The sequence below is a fragment of the Diadema antillarum genome, unplaced genomic scaffold (genome assembly GCF_040938485.1).
Source record: "Diadema antillarum isolate AM-2024a unplaced genomic scaffold, OU_Dant_1.0 seq00000286_RagTag, whole genome shotgun sequence".
Lineage (NCBI taxonomy): Eukaryota > Metazoa > Echinodermata > Echinoidea > Diadematoida > Diadematidae > Diadema > Diadema antillarum.
In genome coordinates, this window is record NW_027271314.1 from 325,502 (window position 1) to 343,852 (window position 18,351).

The 18,351-nt window shown below is 39.9% G+C and overlaps 1 protein-coding gene across 1 annotated transcript; it reads left to right on the forward strand.

Annotated features, from left to right (window-relative positions):
- The first annotated feature begins 770 nt into the window (after positions 1 to 770).
- On the forward strand, positions 771 to 17,604 carry LOC139730013 (protein FAM167A-like). The gene is made up of 2 exons (XM_071640934.1): positions 771 to 1,239; positions 17,245 to 17,604. Exons 1-2 carry the CDS (start codon positions 820 to 822, stop codon positions 17,524 to 17,526), a joined length of 702 nt encoding a protein of 233 aa, XP_071497035.1. The 5' UTR covers positions 771 to 819; the 3' UTR covers positions 17,527 to 17,604.
- Positions 17,605 to 18,351: the final 747 nt, after the last annotated feature.

The window sequence follows — 18,351 nt, forward strand, 5'->3', positions numbered from 1 at the left end:
AGAGGGGCGGAGCAATCCGGGACGCACACATCCCGTGACAACGAACTCAGGTGGCAGGGGGAACTGGAGAGCTACATCTCCGATGTGGACGACACGTCATTGAAGGCGCCATTCGCAAACCGTCACGTAGCGACGAGGAACGCAAGCTGGACGTCACGCGTCGGAGATACGCAGCAAACGCGGTACGAAAGTGGCGCCCCAGTTAACTCACGGACGAGACGGTCCATTACACTGTTAATATCTGATGCGCAGTTATTGACTTTCATCAATTAAGCTCTCACGGTAAAACGGACCAAACAATTAACTCATATACTTTCCTCAACATTGTCAAGGTTACAGTTAATGTCGCTGTAGGATCAATTTAATTCAGCATTAGCACTGACGGACCCTTTTCTACTTTTCACGGACAACAGAACCACAACAAACGTATAGAAAGTGGGGATGTCCCCTTCTTTCTTCGTAATGAGAATCACCATCAAACTGGATGACAAAGTGAGCGGAAATGACGTGTGTATGGTGTAAGATAAACCAGTAGACAATATGGACATATCACCTAGGAGGGCAATGGTATACTGGGAAAACTGCCACGCGCTAACTTGAAGCCAAAACTGGACAACAGTTGTGCTTGACAGAACACTAGGAAAAATAAGACACACTCCTATTCCCAAGGGAATATCAGACGTCGTTGAGCAAAACTGATTGACGGAATCAAAGTCTCAGGTAGAGGATTTTTTGAATTTGATTTAAAATGAATGTACAAGAGTTACTTTAATTTTGACTCGCTGTTGGCGTGTCTGTCTTCCACAAATACCAAAGTACATGAACCTGAGAACTCTTTCGCGCCAAGCAAACATGAGCGCGCCACAAATCCTCATCAACGGGACGGTGGCCCTGCCCGACGCCAGCACTCGCCCGAAGTTCCTCATCTCGCACGAACTCCAGCCCATCAACGAGGACGAGGAGGTCGCCGGCCTCAACGAACTGAAGAAGATCACGACCAGGTTACGATTGTCGACTCGACGACCGTCCATCATGCAGTGGCGGGAGAACCTGTCCAACTTCCAGGAGAACGTCGGGCTCCTTGCCCGCTCCACATCGCGATCGGGTACCGAGCTCCCGGTCGACGAACCCGACATGGACACGAACTCTGATGAGAGGTACGACAGCGACGATTCGGCGGACGATCAAGACAGACGGAAGAAGATAGACGACGCCATTGAGTGGATAAAGAAAGAATTGGTGAGTATCGAACCGATGACCGAATGATTTTAGAGTTTTATTCTTTTCCCCTTTCCCTTGAGTTTCTTGTTATTTGACAGTTTCATTCGAAGAGTGTCAATAGAATACACTTTTATGTAAAATTTTCTTCATAATTATAATGCCTAATTCAAGAAACAACAGTCTTACGTTATCAATATCACCTTTTTTTCTTTTTGCAGTGATAGTGAACAATTATTGATTTTGACCTGAATGAAAGCAACTTTCCCATCAATTTCGAGGGTTATTAGTGGCAGTAAAAATGATGAATACTTTGATGACGTGCTACGTCGTGTTCACTGAAATCTTGAATCTCCTGATAACAGATCTTTATTCAGTGGAAAACTTCGAAATCCACCTGATTGTCTTCGTGCGCAATGAAGAAAGTGCACGCCTTGGACACATCTGACTTGGCATTTCAGCCGCCCCATTCCCCTCACTCTGACAAAACAAACCTAAGGATGAGAGAGCGTTCCCTCTCCACTCGTTTTCTTGGGATGAAAATCGATGGCGTAATATTTTATCCCGCGTGCATGCTGCAATCGGTCATGATTATGATTGATGCCGATGCTCGTTAGGTGATGGGGGCCGAGGCACCACGGGGGGAATTTGATTTGTTTTGTCGGGTTCATTTTGTGCGCAGAAAATGATAACTCATGACTTTCCTTCCTTCCTCCTTTTTCTCCCCACTCTGCGTTCCCTACGCACATTAATTGGACATTACCTTGTAGTGGTCAGGCTAAAATGTGAGCTTCATTTTATGCCGGAATGGACAGCTCTAATCATAAATCGTAGCTATGGACATTGATCTATTTGTTTTTTCCCCAATGCCATAAGCTAAACAAACTTACTTAAAATAAAACATCGGTTTTTATCAATTCTGTCGATAGGTTATTGCATGATGTGAAATTTAATGCATGGAGCATGGAGCATGCCTCTGTAAAATCAGACTCGCGCAAAGAGAGAAAGATGACGAAGCTTCGGTCTTCGTTCATACTCTTGCGAAAGGAAAGATATACCGTAATTTCAGTCGAGGGTTAAGAAAGGAATGTTTCGTTAAGAATAGCATATCTTTATTGCTTATTGCTGGCTCATTGCAAGCTCCCGATGTCTCTTCTGGGGAAGAAATTAAGACAATGTTCCTACATTATACGTATGGATCTGTGTCGCGAATTCACTGTCCAATGTAATAAGAGTCGCACCGTGCCGTTTCAATACGCCTCTTCACCGAATAGAATTCATAATTATTGTCATTTTTAGTGATCACCGATTTCGAACAGAATAATTACACTTTTTTTTTTGCGAAAATGATTTTCGTTACCCGAACTCAATCTGGTCCTTTAACCATTTTCGTTGCGGAAGGTGCAAATTGATCCGGACGAGGATGCAGACTCGTAAGCGAAATGCAATTACGTTTGTTTATACCAACGACCCACTTATTTACAGCGCAACATCGACGATGTGGCGGATTTGATCGTGACATATCTGCGGCGCGTCTATAAAGGCTCTATTCAAAGCAATCCAAAGTGCAATTTTGAAGATTCACACGTTTTCATCAGATCGCGATGATGGTATCACCTTAGTACAGTACGTAGTCGAGACTTGCTCATTCTATGAACACATATTTTGAAATCAGAGAGAGAGAAAAAAGGCCAAAACAAAAACAAAAACAACAACAACAACAACAACAACAACAACAACAACAACAACAACAACAACAAACGAGCACTCGTACGCACACACCTGCTGGAAAGAACGCAGTGTCCCACAGTATACGTCCCACAGTGTGTTCATATAGTTGACCGATAAGAATAACAGTGTGAAGATTATTTCCCATTGTGTATGATGTGCAGCCTTTTCACAGGGTGTTCAAATTTTATGGCATAATGTTCTCTTCCACGCTGTGAACTGATGATTCGCAATGTGTTCACAGTGTGTTCACACTGAGTTTCATATTGTGGGACAATGTGTTCTTTTCAGCAGGGAAAAACACATCCTAAATGAAATCATTCCAGGGATGTAAGGTTTCAAGTTTGTTTGCTTTTTTGTTTGTTTGTTTTTTTCGCTTGGTTTGGTTTGTTATGTTTTGGTTTGGGGGTTGCGGGGGGAGGAGCAAGTGAGACATTCGTGTGAGTTGAACGAATCAATAAAATGTAAAGAATAATGAAGGAATCGATGGTAATTCAGCTAAGTACATAATTATTAGTTATGATCATTGCAATATGATGATTATTAGTCATGATCATTGCAAATTATATGCAAGGATATTTTGTTATTCAGTTTAAACCTTTTTCTTCCCGCTGACCTCCCTTCTTGTCAAACCTTCGTCTGTGCTGGTCGAGACCAAAGCACGTCTGTTGTAAAGTAACACGGAAAACACGGATAAATCATAACAAGGAGACTGCCTTTATATAACCATAAATCAACTATATAACTTTTATTCATGTAAGGCAATGCTTCTTTGTTATTGGTACCAGACTTAGTATCATATTCCGTTCGCTGGCTGATGCATGGTAAGATTTGTTCGTAAAGGGTGCATGGCGTTTTCGATCAGTAGCAGAAATAAACTCAGCGCAGCTTTCGATGAAGGCTGTCGATGTATCACTTTTACCCTGAGCTGATCATCTGTGACTGATAAAATGTTTCACTTGAAGAATATACATCGCTCGAAAAGAAGGACATTGAAACAAAATATACATTCTTTCATCGCCTTGGGAGAGCTCCAACCAGTTCTTACAAATTGTTTATATGGCATTTGATTTCCACTGTCACTCTTTGTGGCGATTCGCATGAGAGCTGACGTGCGCCCGGATATGGGCGGGCTAGGCAAAGATAGTTACGAGAACCTAAAGCAGATTTCAACAGCACCACTCCGTAAAATTTGCCACGCACGTTTCAGAAGCATGGTTATTTATTTGTCGGCGCCAGCGAAGTACGGTAGAGATTCAGGGCTCATCCCGTGTTATTCTTGGCTCCCTCCATTCAGGAATTCATTAATGACTGAGCTGCAATGAGCTGATGCCAAAACTCCTTCATCCGCAGAATTTTGAACTTACCCATCGCACTTTGAGTCGGCACTTCCTGATTATCACGTGATCTTACACGTTCCTGAATTATAAATGGAAATTGACTTTTATATCTGTTTCTTTATATTGGGCGGTGAGTTGGCTCAGTCGGTAGCGCGTCTGCTTCACGATCACGCGGCCCGGGTTCGAACCCGAGTCTCTGGACTGAGCAATGTTGTGTGTAAACATACCGTCCCCTCTAGCAAGAGGCAAAACACTCTGTCCCTCGGATAGGACATAAAATGGAGGTCCCTTGTATGAGCGAGTAACAACTCATGCACGTAAAAGATCCCGCTTCATTCATTCATTGCAAAGAGCATGGTGTTTAACCCGGTGAAGTGGTCCCACCTCACATCCAACTGGACCCCATGGAAGACCAGCTTAACGTAGCTGAATATGGGCTATCCAGCCATCTTCTCAGATGGAAAATGAACAAACAAACAAACAAGCATTGTTTCTATTTTATTTTAGTCTATGAAGTACACTCATAATGATGCATGAGAGGACATACATCGGCGCGCGCGCACTTTCATCGCATAGACTGAAGACCGATCATTCATCATCACCTTTACCGCATCACTGTATGTCGACACGTTACGGCTAATTGATTTGAAAACGCATCATGATTCAATCACCATCCTCCCAGCGCACGCGATTTAAGGATGGATGGAGAGAATTAGATAGAGAGGGAAACAAAAAGAAGCAAAAGGAGGAGGAGACAGATAAAGTGATGAGACAAGAAAGATGAATGAAAGGGAAGGGAAGGGAGAAAGTGTCTAAGGGAGAGGTAGACAAAAAGATTGATGGCGGAGTTTGAGATGGGTGTCTTTCTTGAAGAGCAGGATGTTTTGTTACGATACTCAAGAGGTACAGGCTATGTTAATGATGCTTCATTCGCGTTTGATGAGACTTCGTTGAGGAGACATGAGACAAAGCTAGAGGTCGGTGGAAGGGGCGGGCGGGGGGGGGGGGGGTGAGCTATGACCGACGCCCACGTCAACATTCACTCTACTTTTCAAGCGAGAAAAAGCGTCTGCAATGGTGGTAGCTATGGAGTGCCCATGTGTAGTTTTAAAGGTGCATTTTTTATTTCTTTTTAGAGAGAGAGAAAGAGAGAGAGAGAGAGAGAGGGGGGGTGGAGCGGAGGGTGACAATGTTTTTCACTTATAATAATGTATACCTGTGGTTCTGACACCCTGAATCTGGCCAATATATTATCATCAGCTTTTTTTTTTCGTCCTTTTCTTTGTCTCATGTTACGATAGCAGTTTTAATACACATGTAGTAACATTCCTTGCAACGGATGAAATGTTAGGTGTAATACCATTGGAGTAAGACCCTTTTATGATGGGAGATGGTTGATTGTGTTTCGGGGTTTTTATCACCCCTTTATATTTAGAGCAAGACAAGATATTGCTATCCATACATGAAAAGGTATACCTACTCTACTACACCAAACGAGCCTAAACACTCCTATGTTTATTAGTTTTTCTTCGGATTGACAGAGTGTTGAAATAGATACATTAATTTTTTACACGAATGTCTTATATAGCCGTCCCTGGGGTGTTGCAGAAAGATAAAACAGATCTATAATAAATATATCATGCGTATGAGATATTTAGCACATCCAAAATGAGTTATTGTATCATTTATGTATGGATTGTCTTGTTTTAATCACTCAATAGCGAGGTAGCCGGTGAAAGCAGGGTAATTAAATGTATATTTATATTTAATGTATGATTAGTTCATGACGGGTCAATAGATATTGCACTTTATGAAGAAGGTTATCTCCCAAAGGATTGGCGAAGAAAAAAAGAAAAAAAAAACTGTGAAAAAAAAACCCCACCGCAGATTCGCCGGGAGACAATAATGGAGTGTCTTCTCCGTAACACTACGCAGATGCCTGAAGGTGTTAGCGTTGTGCGGTGTTCAAACATAGTCGGGTGTATTCGAGTGTTTTCATAGGGACGCAGGATGAAATCGCGATCTAATTGAGATCGCTGGCAGGGGAAAACAACTCTGGGTACAGGTGTGTGATTCCTTCGACGTGTGCCCAAGGATTGAGTGACGGTCGAGAAGTGGAGAATGCCCAAGGATGTATTCCCAGGGGGAGGCGCATAACCTTTCGTGCTTAGGCATCTGCAAGTGATTTACATCCATATCTGTGGGAATGCAGATTTCATTTTCCGTCGGCATGCAGCAGGAACCATATATTGGTCCCTTTTCTGATAGCTTATTTCACGTACGGTTTACATGACTGGCCCGCCCTCTCTGTTGATTTTAGCATTATGGTTTTCGAGGAAGGGGTGGGCTGAGTACCGCTTCACTAGCAGCGATGCTGTCTCAGTCAATAGTCGTACGTGACTGACCTTTTTTATTCTAAATCATCACTTCCTCTTGCCTGTCACTGCTACTAGCATTTCGTGGATTTAGGCAACACTAGGCATAAATGATAAAGCAATTCATGATTCAGCGTTTGTCTTTATGCCAAAGACAATCATACTTGCTTGCTATCATGTAAACCTAAACTGTAGATTGTTTTGGTATACGTTATGTTTGCTAGTTTTCTTGATATGTTGAGACAACATTTCGATTGAACTTTCATCGTTTTGACAATCTTTTAAAACATGAGATGTATATGGCTATTGTCACCTGCATACGAAACCACGTTAAGTCTGCGTTATTTCTGATAATATCTGGACTTATGGACAGAAAGGGAATAGCCCCATCTAGAATCTGCTCCCTTCCTCCTCCTCCTCCTCCTCTTCATCCCCATCACCTCATCATCATCATCATCATCATCACCATCATCACTATCATCATCATCATCATCATCTTCATCATCTTCATCATCACCACCATCGTCATCATCCTCGTCCTCCCGGGTCGCTCCATGGTAAGAACCTATAGAGTCCTTGATCATTGAAACGGTCGGGCAATCTCGTCTCATTGCTTTGAACTCAGCTCTCAGTGAATACAGGTGCATGCATAGATGAAGGTCTGGCGTAAGTTGAGGGTAAGTTGCTTGATGGGGTGGGATGGCCGGGTGGATGAAAGCATATACTGGAAGCAAAAAGACGACTCAGCGAAGAATGTCCGTGTAAAACGTCTGTGAGGAAAGGACGGAGGCGGTTTATCCATGTGCGATGTGTGTGATATGTAATGCACATTGCAAGAAAACACCATACCCTTACAAAAAAGAACCATGGTTTTACCATGGTAATACCATGGTATGGTAATGAACCATGGAAACCTGGTAATTTTGCCCTGGTAAAACCATGGTACATTACCATGGTATTACCATGGCAAAATACCATGGTATTACTGCTCTTACCATGTACCATGGTATATTACCATGGTATTACTGTGCTTACCAAATACCATGGTACCGGTACCATGGTACAATACCATGGTATTTCTGAGGTGATTTTACCATGGTATTACCATGGTATTACCCTGGTATTACCCTGGTATTACCATGGTATTACCATCGTATTACCATGGTATTTACAATTTGAAAAGAAAAATAACATTAATGGTCGTGTATTTACAGCATGCAGTACTAGTATGTTACCTACATAACCTGGCCTCGAATCACATACACCTGTTTCTACACTATTGTACAAGACCTACATCCTAATCTACACAGGTTTTTATACCTATCTGTATACCTAGTGTATACATCCTATTCCTAGATACATTGCTAGTGTATCAGTTCTTTATATATGGGCCGATATCTGAAAAGGTTTAAGGCATGGTTACTAACTACATGTCATGCATAATATTAGTCCTATCAAAATATGAATATGCATTGTTATAACACAAGTTAAAATAGTTGGTAACAAAAGAGAAATTTCCCAACATACTTCAAAGTTTAAACCCAGAATATATACTTTGGGTTTTTATGTCTTTTATCTATTTTCTCACCTTTTGCATGTTAGATGCTCTCTCATGAATATTCATGAGCGATACAGAAACCAAGTCAAAACATGGTTCGTGCAACTTGAATCAACTTGTGTTACATTTTCCAGTTGGGTTAATGAGGTTTAAACTGCGTGGGAAGAAGTCAGTTCTTGGTACCATGGATATATTAGTACTAACCGGGTGTTTGCACTCACCCACACCCCCCCCCACACGCACACACAAGCACACACATACACACATACACACACTACACACATTCACACATATACTAAATACAGGCTGTAGTACATCTATTACATGAACATACCGGTATAATATTTTGGGTCGTACTTGGAATTTGTATGAGATAACACACAATGTGAATTAGTTCCAAAACTTTGCTTATCTTTAACGGGCCAGGCTTATTTGGCTATAAATGCTAAAAATTGCATTTTGGGAGGGAATTTCGCCTCCCCCCCCCCCCCCTCCACAAGATCTCGACCATTAGTATTACGATCGTAGCGAAATTTGGCCCAAGTTACAACCACATTGTAATCTACAAAATTATGTGTTATATATCTTATAATATTTTTTTTATTGTCAATTTCTAATTTTAATTCATCAATTAATTATTTGTGCAAATTAGGCCCATCATCTTATTTTAGCCTAATTAAAAGCATTAAGAGTCTATTTCTTAATCATTTGTAAGTCTGTTTTTACATGTTTAAAGACCATGCATCAGACATTAAAGGACTTCCAAAAGCCAATTTATTATGTATATGATTTTTATTTTGAGTTTCAAATGTATTTCTTTGTTTTTTATTGTTTCCTTTGTTTTCTTATGAGATTCTCATTGACCACATTTATACCATAATTAGCATAAGATCAATCAATCGCAGTGATTAATGTTACAGCAGTGATAGCTCCAGGGGGCCCCTTCTTTAATTTTTGATAAGATAAAAATAAATAAATAAAAAGAAAACAAAATGAAAATGGGCGTGTCTGCCCCCTTTAATTGCGGAAGTGGCACCATGACAGATCCCTCCCCCATCCCCACCCCCACCCCATTTACGGAATTCCTGGATCTGCTCCGATAAAGAATAGTCAGATTTTTAAAGAGTTTCTTTGTTGCTGTTTTCAATCAATCTTTGCGTCGATTTTTTTTTTTCAATCGGAGAAGGGACCGTACTTCACAAGCTTTGTCTTTTCAGTGGGTCCCTGCTTTTTTCACACAATGCATATTTCATTTATTTCACTTTTGTTACCTCAGCAACCACTGCATTGTACCCCTACTTTAGGTTTTCAATTATTGCTTTCTCTGTACAAATTACATGCATTCTACTTTCATTGAAGAAAGCGAGATTTATGTTCACCAAATAGATTATTTTGCTGTGGAAAAAACAACAATGAATTTGAAGTTGAACTTGAAAAAAAGTCAGGAAAATGTCTCATGACAGGGTCTCTTCCATCGCAGACTCGAAACATCGAGGGTGGATTCCGCCCTTCCCTCTCCTGCCACGTCCCTTAGAGTTTAAGGGGTTTACCTTTAGAATCGGTTGATATATATTTTGATTTTTCCCATTCGTTGCAAGTATACTCATAATGGTCCAATAGTTTTGACTGTAATGTATTGGTACGTTTATAATCGTTTAAAAAGTGGAATCAATTGGTAAAACTGCCAGATTTGATGAACTGGTATGAACTTCCCCAGTCATGCCAGTTTGATACATTACCCGGCTGGGTTCTACTAACTGTTACAGCCTAAACTTTATCAAAGTGCATGTAGGTTAAATCTGCATTGCTTTGAAGTTGAATAAATCTATCAGTTGTGTCAAGTCATTTGCAACAGGTATACAAGAGCCTGGTTCAAAAAAGTTGAATCTGCTGGAATCATGGAGTTGATGTTTTAGTATGCCAGTTCTTACTGGTAAATCTGCCAGTTGTGTCCAGTCGATTCAACCTGCACCAAATTGGTCCAATTTTTTCGGGGTCATCCCACAAGTCATACGGCCCACAAGCTCGACATTACATCATGGGGCTTATTGTAAAAGCAGAGACTCCAACCCGAAGCACCTTCTGATCTGGAGATTCTCCCGCCTGAAACCCCTAGCAAACGGGAGACTCCAGTTCCTAGGGCTATAGACGCTCTCTGGTGCTATCTAAGACTGATTTTTGCAACATACGATAGCAATAAGTAAGATCCTCTCCAACGGGAGACATTGAGCCAGGGCGGGAGAAATTAAATCTCAAACGGGAGAACGGGAGATTGTGTAAAAATGGGTTTTCGGCGGGAGATCTCCCGTCGAAAACCGGAGAGTTGGAGTCTCTGTAAAAGTGTCGTGGGCCTTATTTACCTAGTGTCGCAGTCATGTGGGCCTTGTTCGCTAGGTGTCAAATTCATGGGTTGTTTGATTTGTTGGCTGTATGATTTGTGGGTGTCGAACTCGAATGTGCACTCATTGTTTCTACTGTAATCAACTGGTTGTTGTATGCCATTTCACACAATTTCTTTCAAGTGGATCATCAACTGAAAAATCTGCTTGTTGTGTCCAGTTGATCCCACTTTGTGTAAGGGCATACTTTGGTCTATTTCTTCCTACTGGAATCAACCAATAGGCTTTAATGTTCCAGTTTACACAATAGATCTAATTTTTTTAATCTGTCATTTTCATTAGAACAGTTCAACTGTTAGTGGTATGGCAGGGCCCTGTGGTATAGAGCAGCGACAACACTGGAGAGGCTCTCCTGGATAAGACCTTATTATTATTATTATTATTATTATTATTATTATTATTATTATCATTATTATTATTATTATTATTATCATCATCATTATTATCACCAGTACCACTATGCTACTACTATTAGGTATGTTGTTATTGCACACATGTAACTCACTCATCACAGTTTGATCCATTTGTTCAAACTGGAGTCATCTATGTTTTCTCAGTGTACCAGTCCATTCCATCGCTTTCAAGTGGAATCAACTGGTAAATCTGCCAGTTGTGTCTAGTCAAGTTCAATACAATTATTGTATCTATACAGGAATCGGGTAGTTGATATTTCAGTATGACACTTTATTCCGTTTCTTGCAATTGGAATCCAGTGGTGAATCTGTAGGTTATGTCAATGAATTCTAATTGGTAGACAATTGCCTAGTTTATTTCATTTGTTTCAGTCTGTCAGTTGGAATGAAATGTTAGTTTGGAGTCAACTTGTCTAAGTGGAGTCAACTAGTGAGTCTGCCAGTTGAACGACATGTTTTCCAGTTGGTACAAATAAAACTTCATAATCAATGATTTAGAGCCAGGCCATAATATTCAGCTGGAATTGATTGGGGTTTTTTTTTCAGAGTGTGCCAGCTCATTCAATTTAGTGTCAGCTGGAATGGCGTGAGTTGGTATTAATTTTCATCTTTAATTGTATGGTAATTCACACCATGGTAATGTGAACGAGTATCGGCCTACTTCCAGTTTGCAACTATTTGAACAAGTTGGGTCAAACGGATAGCTATAATGGGACCATTTTTTCCTTGTGATACCAGTAGAGAATGTACCTTTTTTCGTCATTATTTGACATTTAAAAGGAGTATACAGTACTGGATGAGATGAGGATTCAGCTTGTAACATTTTGCGAGATATTTAGAAACCACTCTTTGAAATGATAAAGAGCAGAAGAGGACTCAAACGTTTATTTAATGAAAACAGGCTGAGAAATGACTGAGATATCTAAAAACAAATTAAAACAAAGAACTCCTAATGAAAGATGGGGCCTGTCAATTTCATTTTGATTTTTTTTTCTTTTTTTTTGGGGGGGGGGGTTGGTAATCTCAGCCATTTCAAGACGAATTTTCTTCAAAACGTTGAATCCTTCTTGAAATTACAGCTGTATATGCTCTTTCATACACTTTATTTCATGAGAGGTTTATCATCTAACAGAAAAAAATAAGTTGTAAATCTGAATCCTCATATCAACCAGTACCTACTGTACAGTCCCTTTCAGCTATAAGAATATCATAATTGATATGTTGTTGTTGAACCATGGTATCACCATGGCTATTTTTGTGTACCCTTAGAAATACAGAAGATGACAAAAAGACTATGGTTATATATGCTGCGGTACGATTAAAGACCCTGTGGTTGTAGTACATGGTATGATGGTTATCATATGGTATCTCCGTGGTTATTCTATGGTACAAGTAGGCCTAGTAGTGCCAGAACCGTGCCATGGTATGATGGTTATTACATGGTATATCCATGGTTAATTAGTGCAGCGATACTGGGGAAATTCCTTATATACCATGGTTATTTTATGGTACAAGTGGTAATACCGTGGTGATGCCATGGTATGATGGCCATAACCCGGCATCACCATAGTTATTTTATTGTACCTGTATAGTTATACCAGGCAAATACAGTAGATGGCATGGTTTTTCCATGGTACTGGTAGTAATACCATGGTAGTGCTATGGTATAAAAATTATAACATACTATTACCATGGTTATTTTGTGTCGCCTATGGTAAAACCATGGAAATACCATAGACTTCACAGTTATTCTACAGTATACGTATCAGTACCATGGTCGTGTCATGGTATTGATAGTTTACCATGGTTTTTCTGTGGTATCACCGTGCATCACCATGGTTTTTCTGTGGTACTCGTAGCAATACCATTGATACCATGGTTTTACTATGGCAATTGAGGTTTTACCATCTTTTTTCTGTGATACTCGTAGTAATACCATCGATACCATGGTTTTACTATGGCAATTGAGGTTTTACCATGGTATAATACCGTAAATTTCATGGTTATTTTTTGTAAGGGTAACCATGCATTATGAGTGCAGGATGTTAAAGATTATGTTGCGTATCATAGTTAGGGAGCTAAAGAGGAAAATCACGACTAATGGAGTATGAATGTACAACAGCTGCTTGACATAATATTAGACATATATTAAAAAAGAAAGCATTCATCTCATTTTAATGAAAATCTCTGTCCACGGAAACACGCTTTTAGAGATATCAAAGATATACTCAAAGTAGGCGGGAGTACACCGGCATTTATCATTACTGTCAGTGTCTTACGAACGTGAATTTTTAGACCATGAAAATTAGTCATTATTTCCTTTTGTGTTTTTTTATTTAATATGTCGTCACAGAAAGGAGTTTATATGGCGCTGCGAATTATCATGTCCAGCCAGTTTGATTAGTAACACGCTGATTTCGCCATCCTCATCACTTTCCTAAACATCTTCCTACGCTAATTGCAACAATGTTTGTTGCACCAGCTGAGTCTTGAGGGAGCAGCGAATAACGCCCACCTGCACCCAGTGTCTGCACCCGAAGAGCGTCTGGCTCTGCGGGGCTTTGCGGCATATACCTTGCGTGTGAGGACAACACCCCATACAGGGGGTAATTCGATCCTCCTAGTAGGGGCACAGGGGGTCGTTCATGAGGGGGCCTGGGGTCTTGGGGTCAAAGAGATTGTATGGGGGGTTTCCAACTGGGGTATGTGCCGTTTGTCAGTTCAAACATGGGGAGGGGCGAATGACATTCACTGCGTGAGTCGCGTCACGTCGTCTGCTCGGTCTCTTTTTAGATAAATTGAAACGAAAAACTTTCTCGATATCGCGAACATTTATTTTGTCTGACTCACGCTACATCTCTCAGAAGTAAAGAAAATTTGGTTCTTCTACAACAGGGAGGTGGGAAGGCTCCCTGTCTTCCCTACCTCCCTGTCTACAAATAACAACTTTACCAATCATGCCTCATTGTGAAAAAAAAAAAAACAGAACCCGATTCTTTCAAGAAAAAGATTTTGCAAATCTATGATCTTCCGAGACTTTAGAAGTAATGTGTGCTATCAAGGCCAAATGAACAGACCTTATGTAGGCAGTATTTTTCAGATTAGGCATTTTTCCCAACCAAGGTACTTTTGGGTCCAGTTTCAATACCCCCTCCTCCCCCATAATATATATCCACCAACTTTTCAGAGAGAGAGAGAGAGAGAGAGACATGAAAGAAATCGAATCACAGTTGCAGTTTTAACTCAGATTCTGGTGTACAATCCCTGAAAACAGAATTCAAAAGATTTTCTTCTTTGTCATTTATACTTTCGTCACCTCAGTCACGTCAGTATCTAATCCCTGTGATAATTTTAGCTCTGTTGACCAGATTAAGTGTTATGAGTATTTGTATGCCACTCGATTAGCAACGATGAGATAAGTAAAAACTATGATAAGCCGATTTCTGTCAGGCCTCTCCTCTTCACTTATACATAATGAAATCCGGGGGGGGGGGGGGAATGCTATTTCGACAACCGTTTGAATAAGATTGATGCTTCAAAATAACAAAATTTGATTGCCTGTGAGGTCCTCCTATACATTTGCTTTATCTACTGTTCGGCGCACTCTCCATTTTCTGTGACATCAACGCGGTTGTTGTTTTTTTAATGAATCTGTTGCAGTCTGCTCAGACATATTGCTGTGTCAGTTTGTATTATAACAGTATAATTTTTAGCTGTCTGCAACATTGTGGTGTCCATATTCCTCTCATGAAACAACTATTTTTTTTTTGTAGAAGAAACGAAAAAAAAATCTTTTTCAGGTGATTTGAATAGCGTTTGGTCCACGTTCTCTTTCATTGCGTCTACATACTCGTGCCATCATAAAACACGTTAGTGTAAAATAAATGAAATGCATAAAAAGAAAATGGATGGAAATGATTATTATATCATTAGGCCTAATAAACGTACAATTATATATATAGTTATATAGTGACACGGACGCGATGTTTACATACAGATATATTTTTTGCATGTCGTATGTCAATATAAATCATATGTTTGTATGAATATTTTCATATAGCACAGACTCGTGCTGCATCTTGGGAAGGCTCAAACCGATGTTTGTTTGTTTTTTTTGTTTCTCCACACAGCAGCCAGGACCGATGCTCCTTGTGTTTCGTTTGATTAATCACCCTGTAACGCATTACCCACTTGTGCAATGTTGATATTTCCCCCTCCTAGGCAACTAGAAGGAGATGCTTTATGATCGTTTGATAAAAAGAGACAACGCAGAATTCAGTTGGTTGTTTTGAGTCAACGACTTGATTTATGCCATTCAAGGGTCATATATCATCTATAAGGGATATTTCACGGTCGTTTAAGAGACAGTTTCTGGAAATTATGGGAGCGTCTTCAGATCGAATTGCCTTACAGGGGAGCATAACTTGACATGGCTTTTCAGACATGTTGTACACATTATTTCCTTTCTTTATTTTATAGGGAATCTGGATTTTTTTTTGGATGGTAGCAAAATGGTTTTTGTAGACTGTATTGTGTAGAGTTAAACAACACTGCACTGATTCTTAATTCCTATTTTGGTTCAACGTGGCACAATGTTACAAGTAATATTTTCAGGCGATTCTCTAGTCTTGTTCAGTATTAAATCAATCATTCGTGTTTTCTGAAGTATTCCTTTGCAATGCGTGATTAACCAGATATGATATGAATATAGCTTACACTGACGTTGATCCAGGCATAATGTGTAGATTTTTAGTCTGCGTGTGTACGAGTAGATACCCCCTACAAAAAAGTGGGCGAGAGAGGGCACTGCAAGTACAAACCAATTCAAGTTCTTTGACACCAGCCTTGTGTGACCACACAATCGTCATGGTGACTGCAAACCAATAGATAAAATATTCAAGGTGCTACTTTTTTCATCGATTCTCTCGTTTTCTGTTGAGTGTTTGACTCGCTTTGCTGCAGAAAATATCGCCAAGTTTTGGGTATGCGACACAAATTTGCTCACATCTTCATGGAGAAATTCATGACTAATAGAGAAGATATTTTACGCTTTATTATTCATTCAGATGTGTTCTCTGCTCGATTTCTTATTATGTTCATGCTTTATATAGGAATGAACTATCTTACACCTCGATCGTAAAATGCACTTTGTATTATGAAAATAAGTTATTCATTTATTTCCCCCCTCCCGCTATCTCGCTATGACGTCATCAAACACGATAAAACTAGTCGGCCGTAGATTATCAGCCTTGAGCCCCTCCATAGGGGTAGAAAAATCTGGACTGAAACCACCTCGTTAGGATTATCCCCAATTGAAGCACTTAGACAGGATTATCTCGAGGCCTCCGCAAACAATGATTGGAAAGATGGGTAGTGAAGGTATCCTGATTTTTCCTTTGCACCCGCCTGATATTATGGCTTTGATACTACGTGAAATAAAAATAAAATCTTTTCATGCATGCGTTCATCATGAAAAAAATGACAATCTGTTCAAAAATTAGGAATTTTCAAAAGTTTTGTTTTCTTCCAAGCATGTCATCACCGAATAATAAGGCTTTCAAAATTGCGAGTATGCCACAATTCTACAACATATCAAAATATTATACACTACTAGTACATGTATTATATTCCCCTGCTCTCTAAATGAGATAAGTCAGTTGTTCTTTTATTAAGCTGGAAAATCAAAATAAGTTGAATTCTACTCATACATTGTACATTTTGCTTCCTTTACATAGTTAAACTTTTATGACATCGTGCACTGGCGTGAGCCTTCGTATCCAGCGATGGTGGCACCAAGCTGTAAAAATAATCATAACTTTTGAACTGATTGTTCATTTTTCCTTAAACGTCACTGGTGTTTCTTACTCATATTGCTGTATTCACTGAATCCACGTACATGTTTATGGGTATAATTGTTATAATCCATCCTTGAAGTCGTTGTCAAAATATTATATAGTGAATACTAGTATGTCGAGTATTCCATTTATGCAACAAATCCATACAACTGTGGCTGTTCCGTCATATGCACCTTCCCCATAGCAACAACAACACGAACACGACTACCAACAAGAACAACATCAAACAAAGAAAACAAAATCAGACATCAATACATTGTTCACGTTTAACATTAGTCTTTCCAAACATGCATGGTATCTTTCCATACAACTAAGAAAAGTAAATTTCCTTTGTTTGTGTCTTCTTCTCTGGTTCTAGATGGATATGAAGTCACAGGACCACCAGTTGGCCATGCAGCTCATGAAACTTCGCGCCGAAATCCACGAGCTCAAACTACAAAAGACGAGCGACGAGCACAAGGAGTTGATAGAGGACGCCCGCTACAGCATCGTGGAGGAGAGCGAGGAGCTCAAGAGCGCCCTCTTCGACCTGCCCCTGAACAATAACATGTACTCGCTGGGCGGCGTCGACGACCCGCGTTTGAAAGACATTGGAGTGACGCGAATGAATTTGAATCGGCGGCGGTTCTCGCTCCGGTAGCGAGACGAGACGGTGCAGCTACACTCAGATATCACGTGACTGGAAACACGTGATTAGCAAACAGACAATAGTACCTCCAGCGTTACTGATAAACTGCTAATCAGAATTATGACAAGAGGCGAAAATCAGCTTTACACGCAGTGAATGTTTGAGTGTCTTACATCTTCGGTGGACATTAATGGAAGAGTTCCCTTTCTTGGGCGTCATCTGTCCTATTTGTAGAATATTGCAGACGTAAGCGAAATCTAGATAGATATATTTGAAAATGATAAGTTTAGTAAGATGTCAGTATGGGGATTTAATCCCATCAAAGGCGTTTAAGAAATGGGGGTAACAATGAGAAAGAAGACAAAAAACACTGTGTGTCGTATAGAGCAAGTTTTATATACATCAAAGAGTAAACGCACAAAGCATTTTGTAGTCTTCCAAGGCGTGGAGAAAGAGAGAATCACGTTTGAATGGTTGTAACTTAACACTTGACCATTGATATTTGCTTACTTTTGTTCTTAAAAGAACTTCATGAACACTGTAAAAATAATCATTGTATACTGTAATTTCAAAAGCCTTATATTTATGAAGAAAGAAGGAACTGTAACTTCCATTTATACGAATCATATTGGGGAGATGAATTTCTGCTGTCAGTCGCACAAAATATGTTTTTAAGAGACACTCTTTTCGAGCGACCAATTTTCACTTTGCTTAGATTTTCTCATTCAGTCTCATTCAGCAATATTGTAGGCAAGACTTCTGCAGTAATGAATGTTATTCATATTATGCCCTGATGAAGCCTTGTGCTGTGAGGCTGTCAGAAGAACGGAATGTAGA

Bases quoted from the DNA above. Each gene is read 5' to 3' on its own strand.
- LOC139730013 (XM_071640934.1), top strand. From the start codon at position 820: ATGAACCTGAGAACTCTTTCGCGCCAAGCAAACATGAGCGCGCCACAA. The intron at 1,240-17,244 runs GTGAGTATCGAA...CTCTGGTTCTAG, and splicing joins AGTGGATAAAGAAAGAATTG to ATGGATATGAAGTCACAGGA.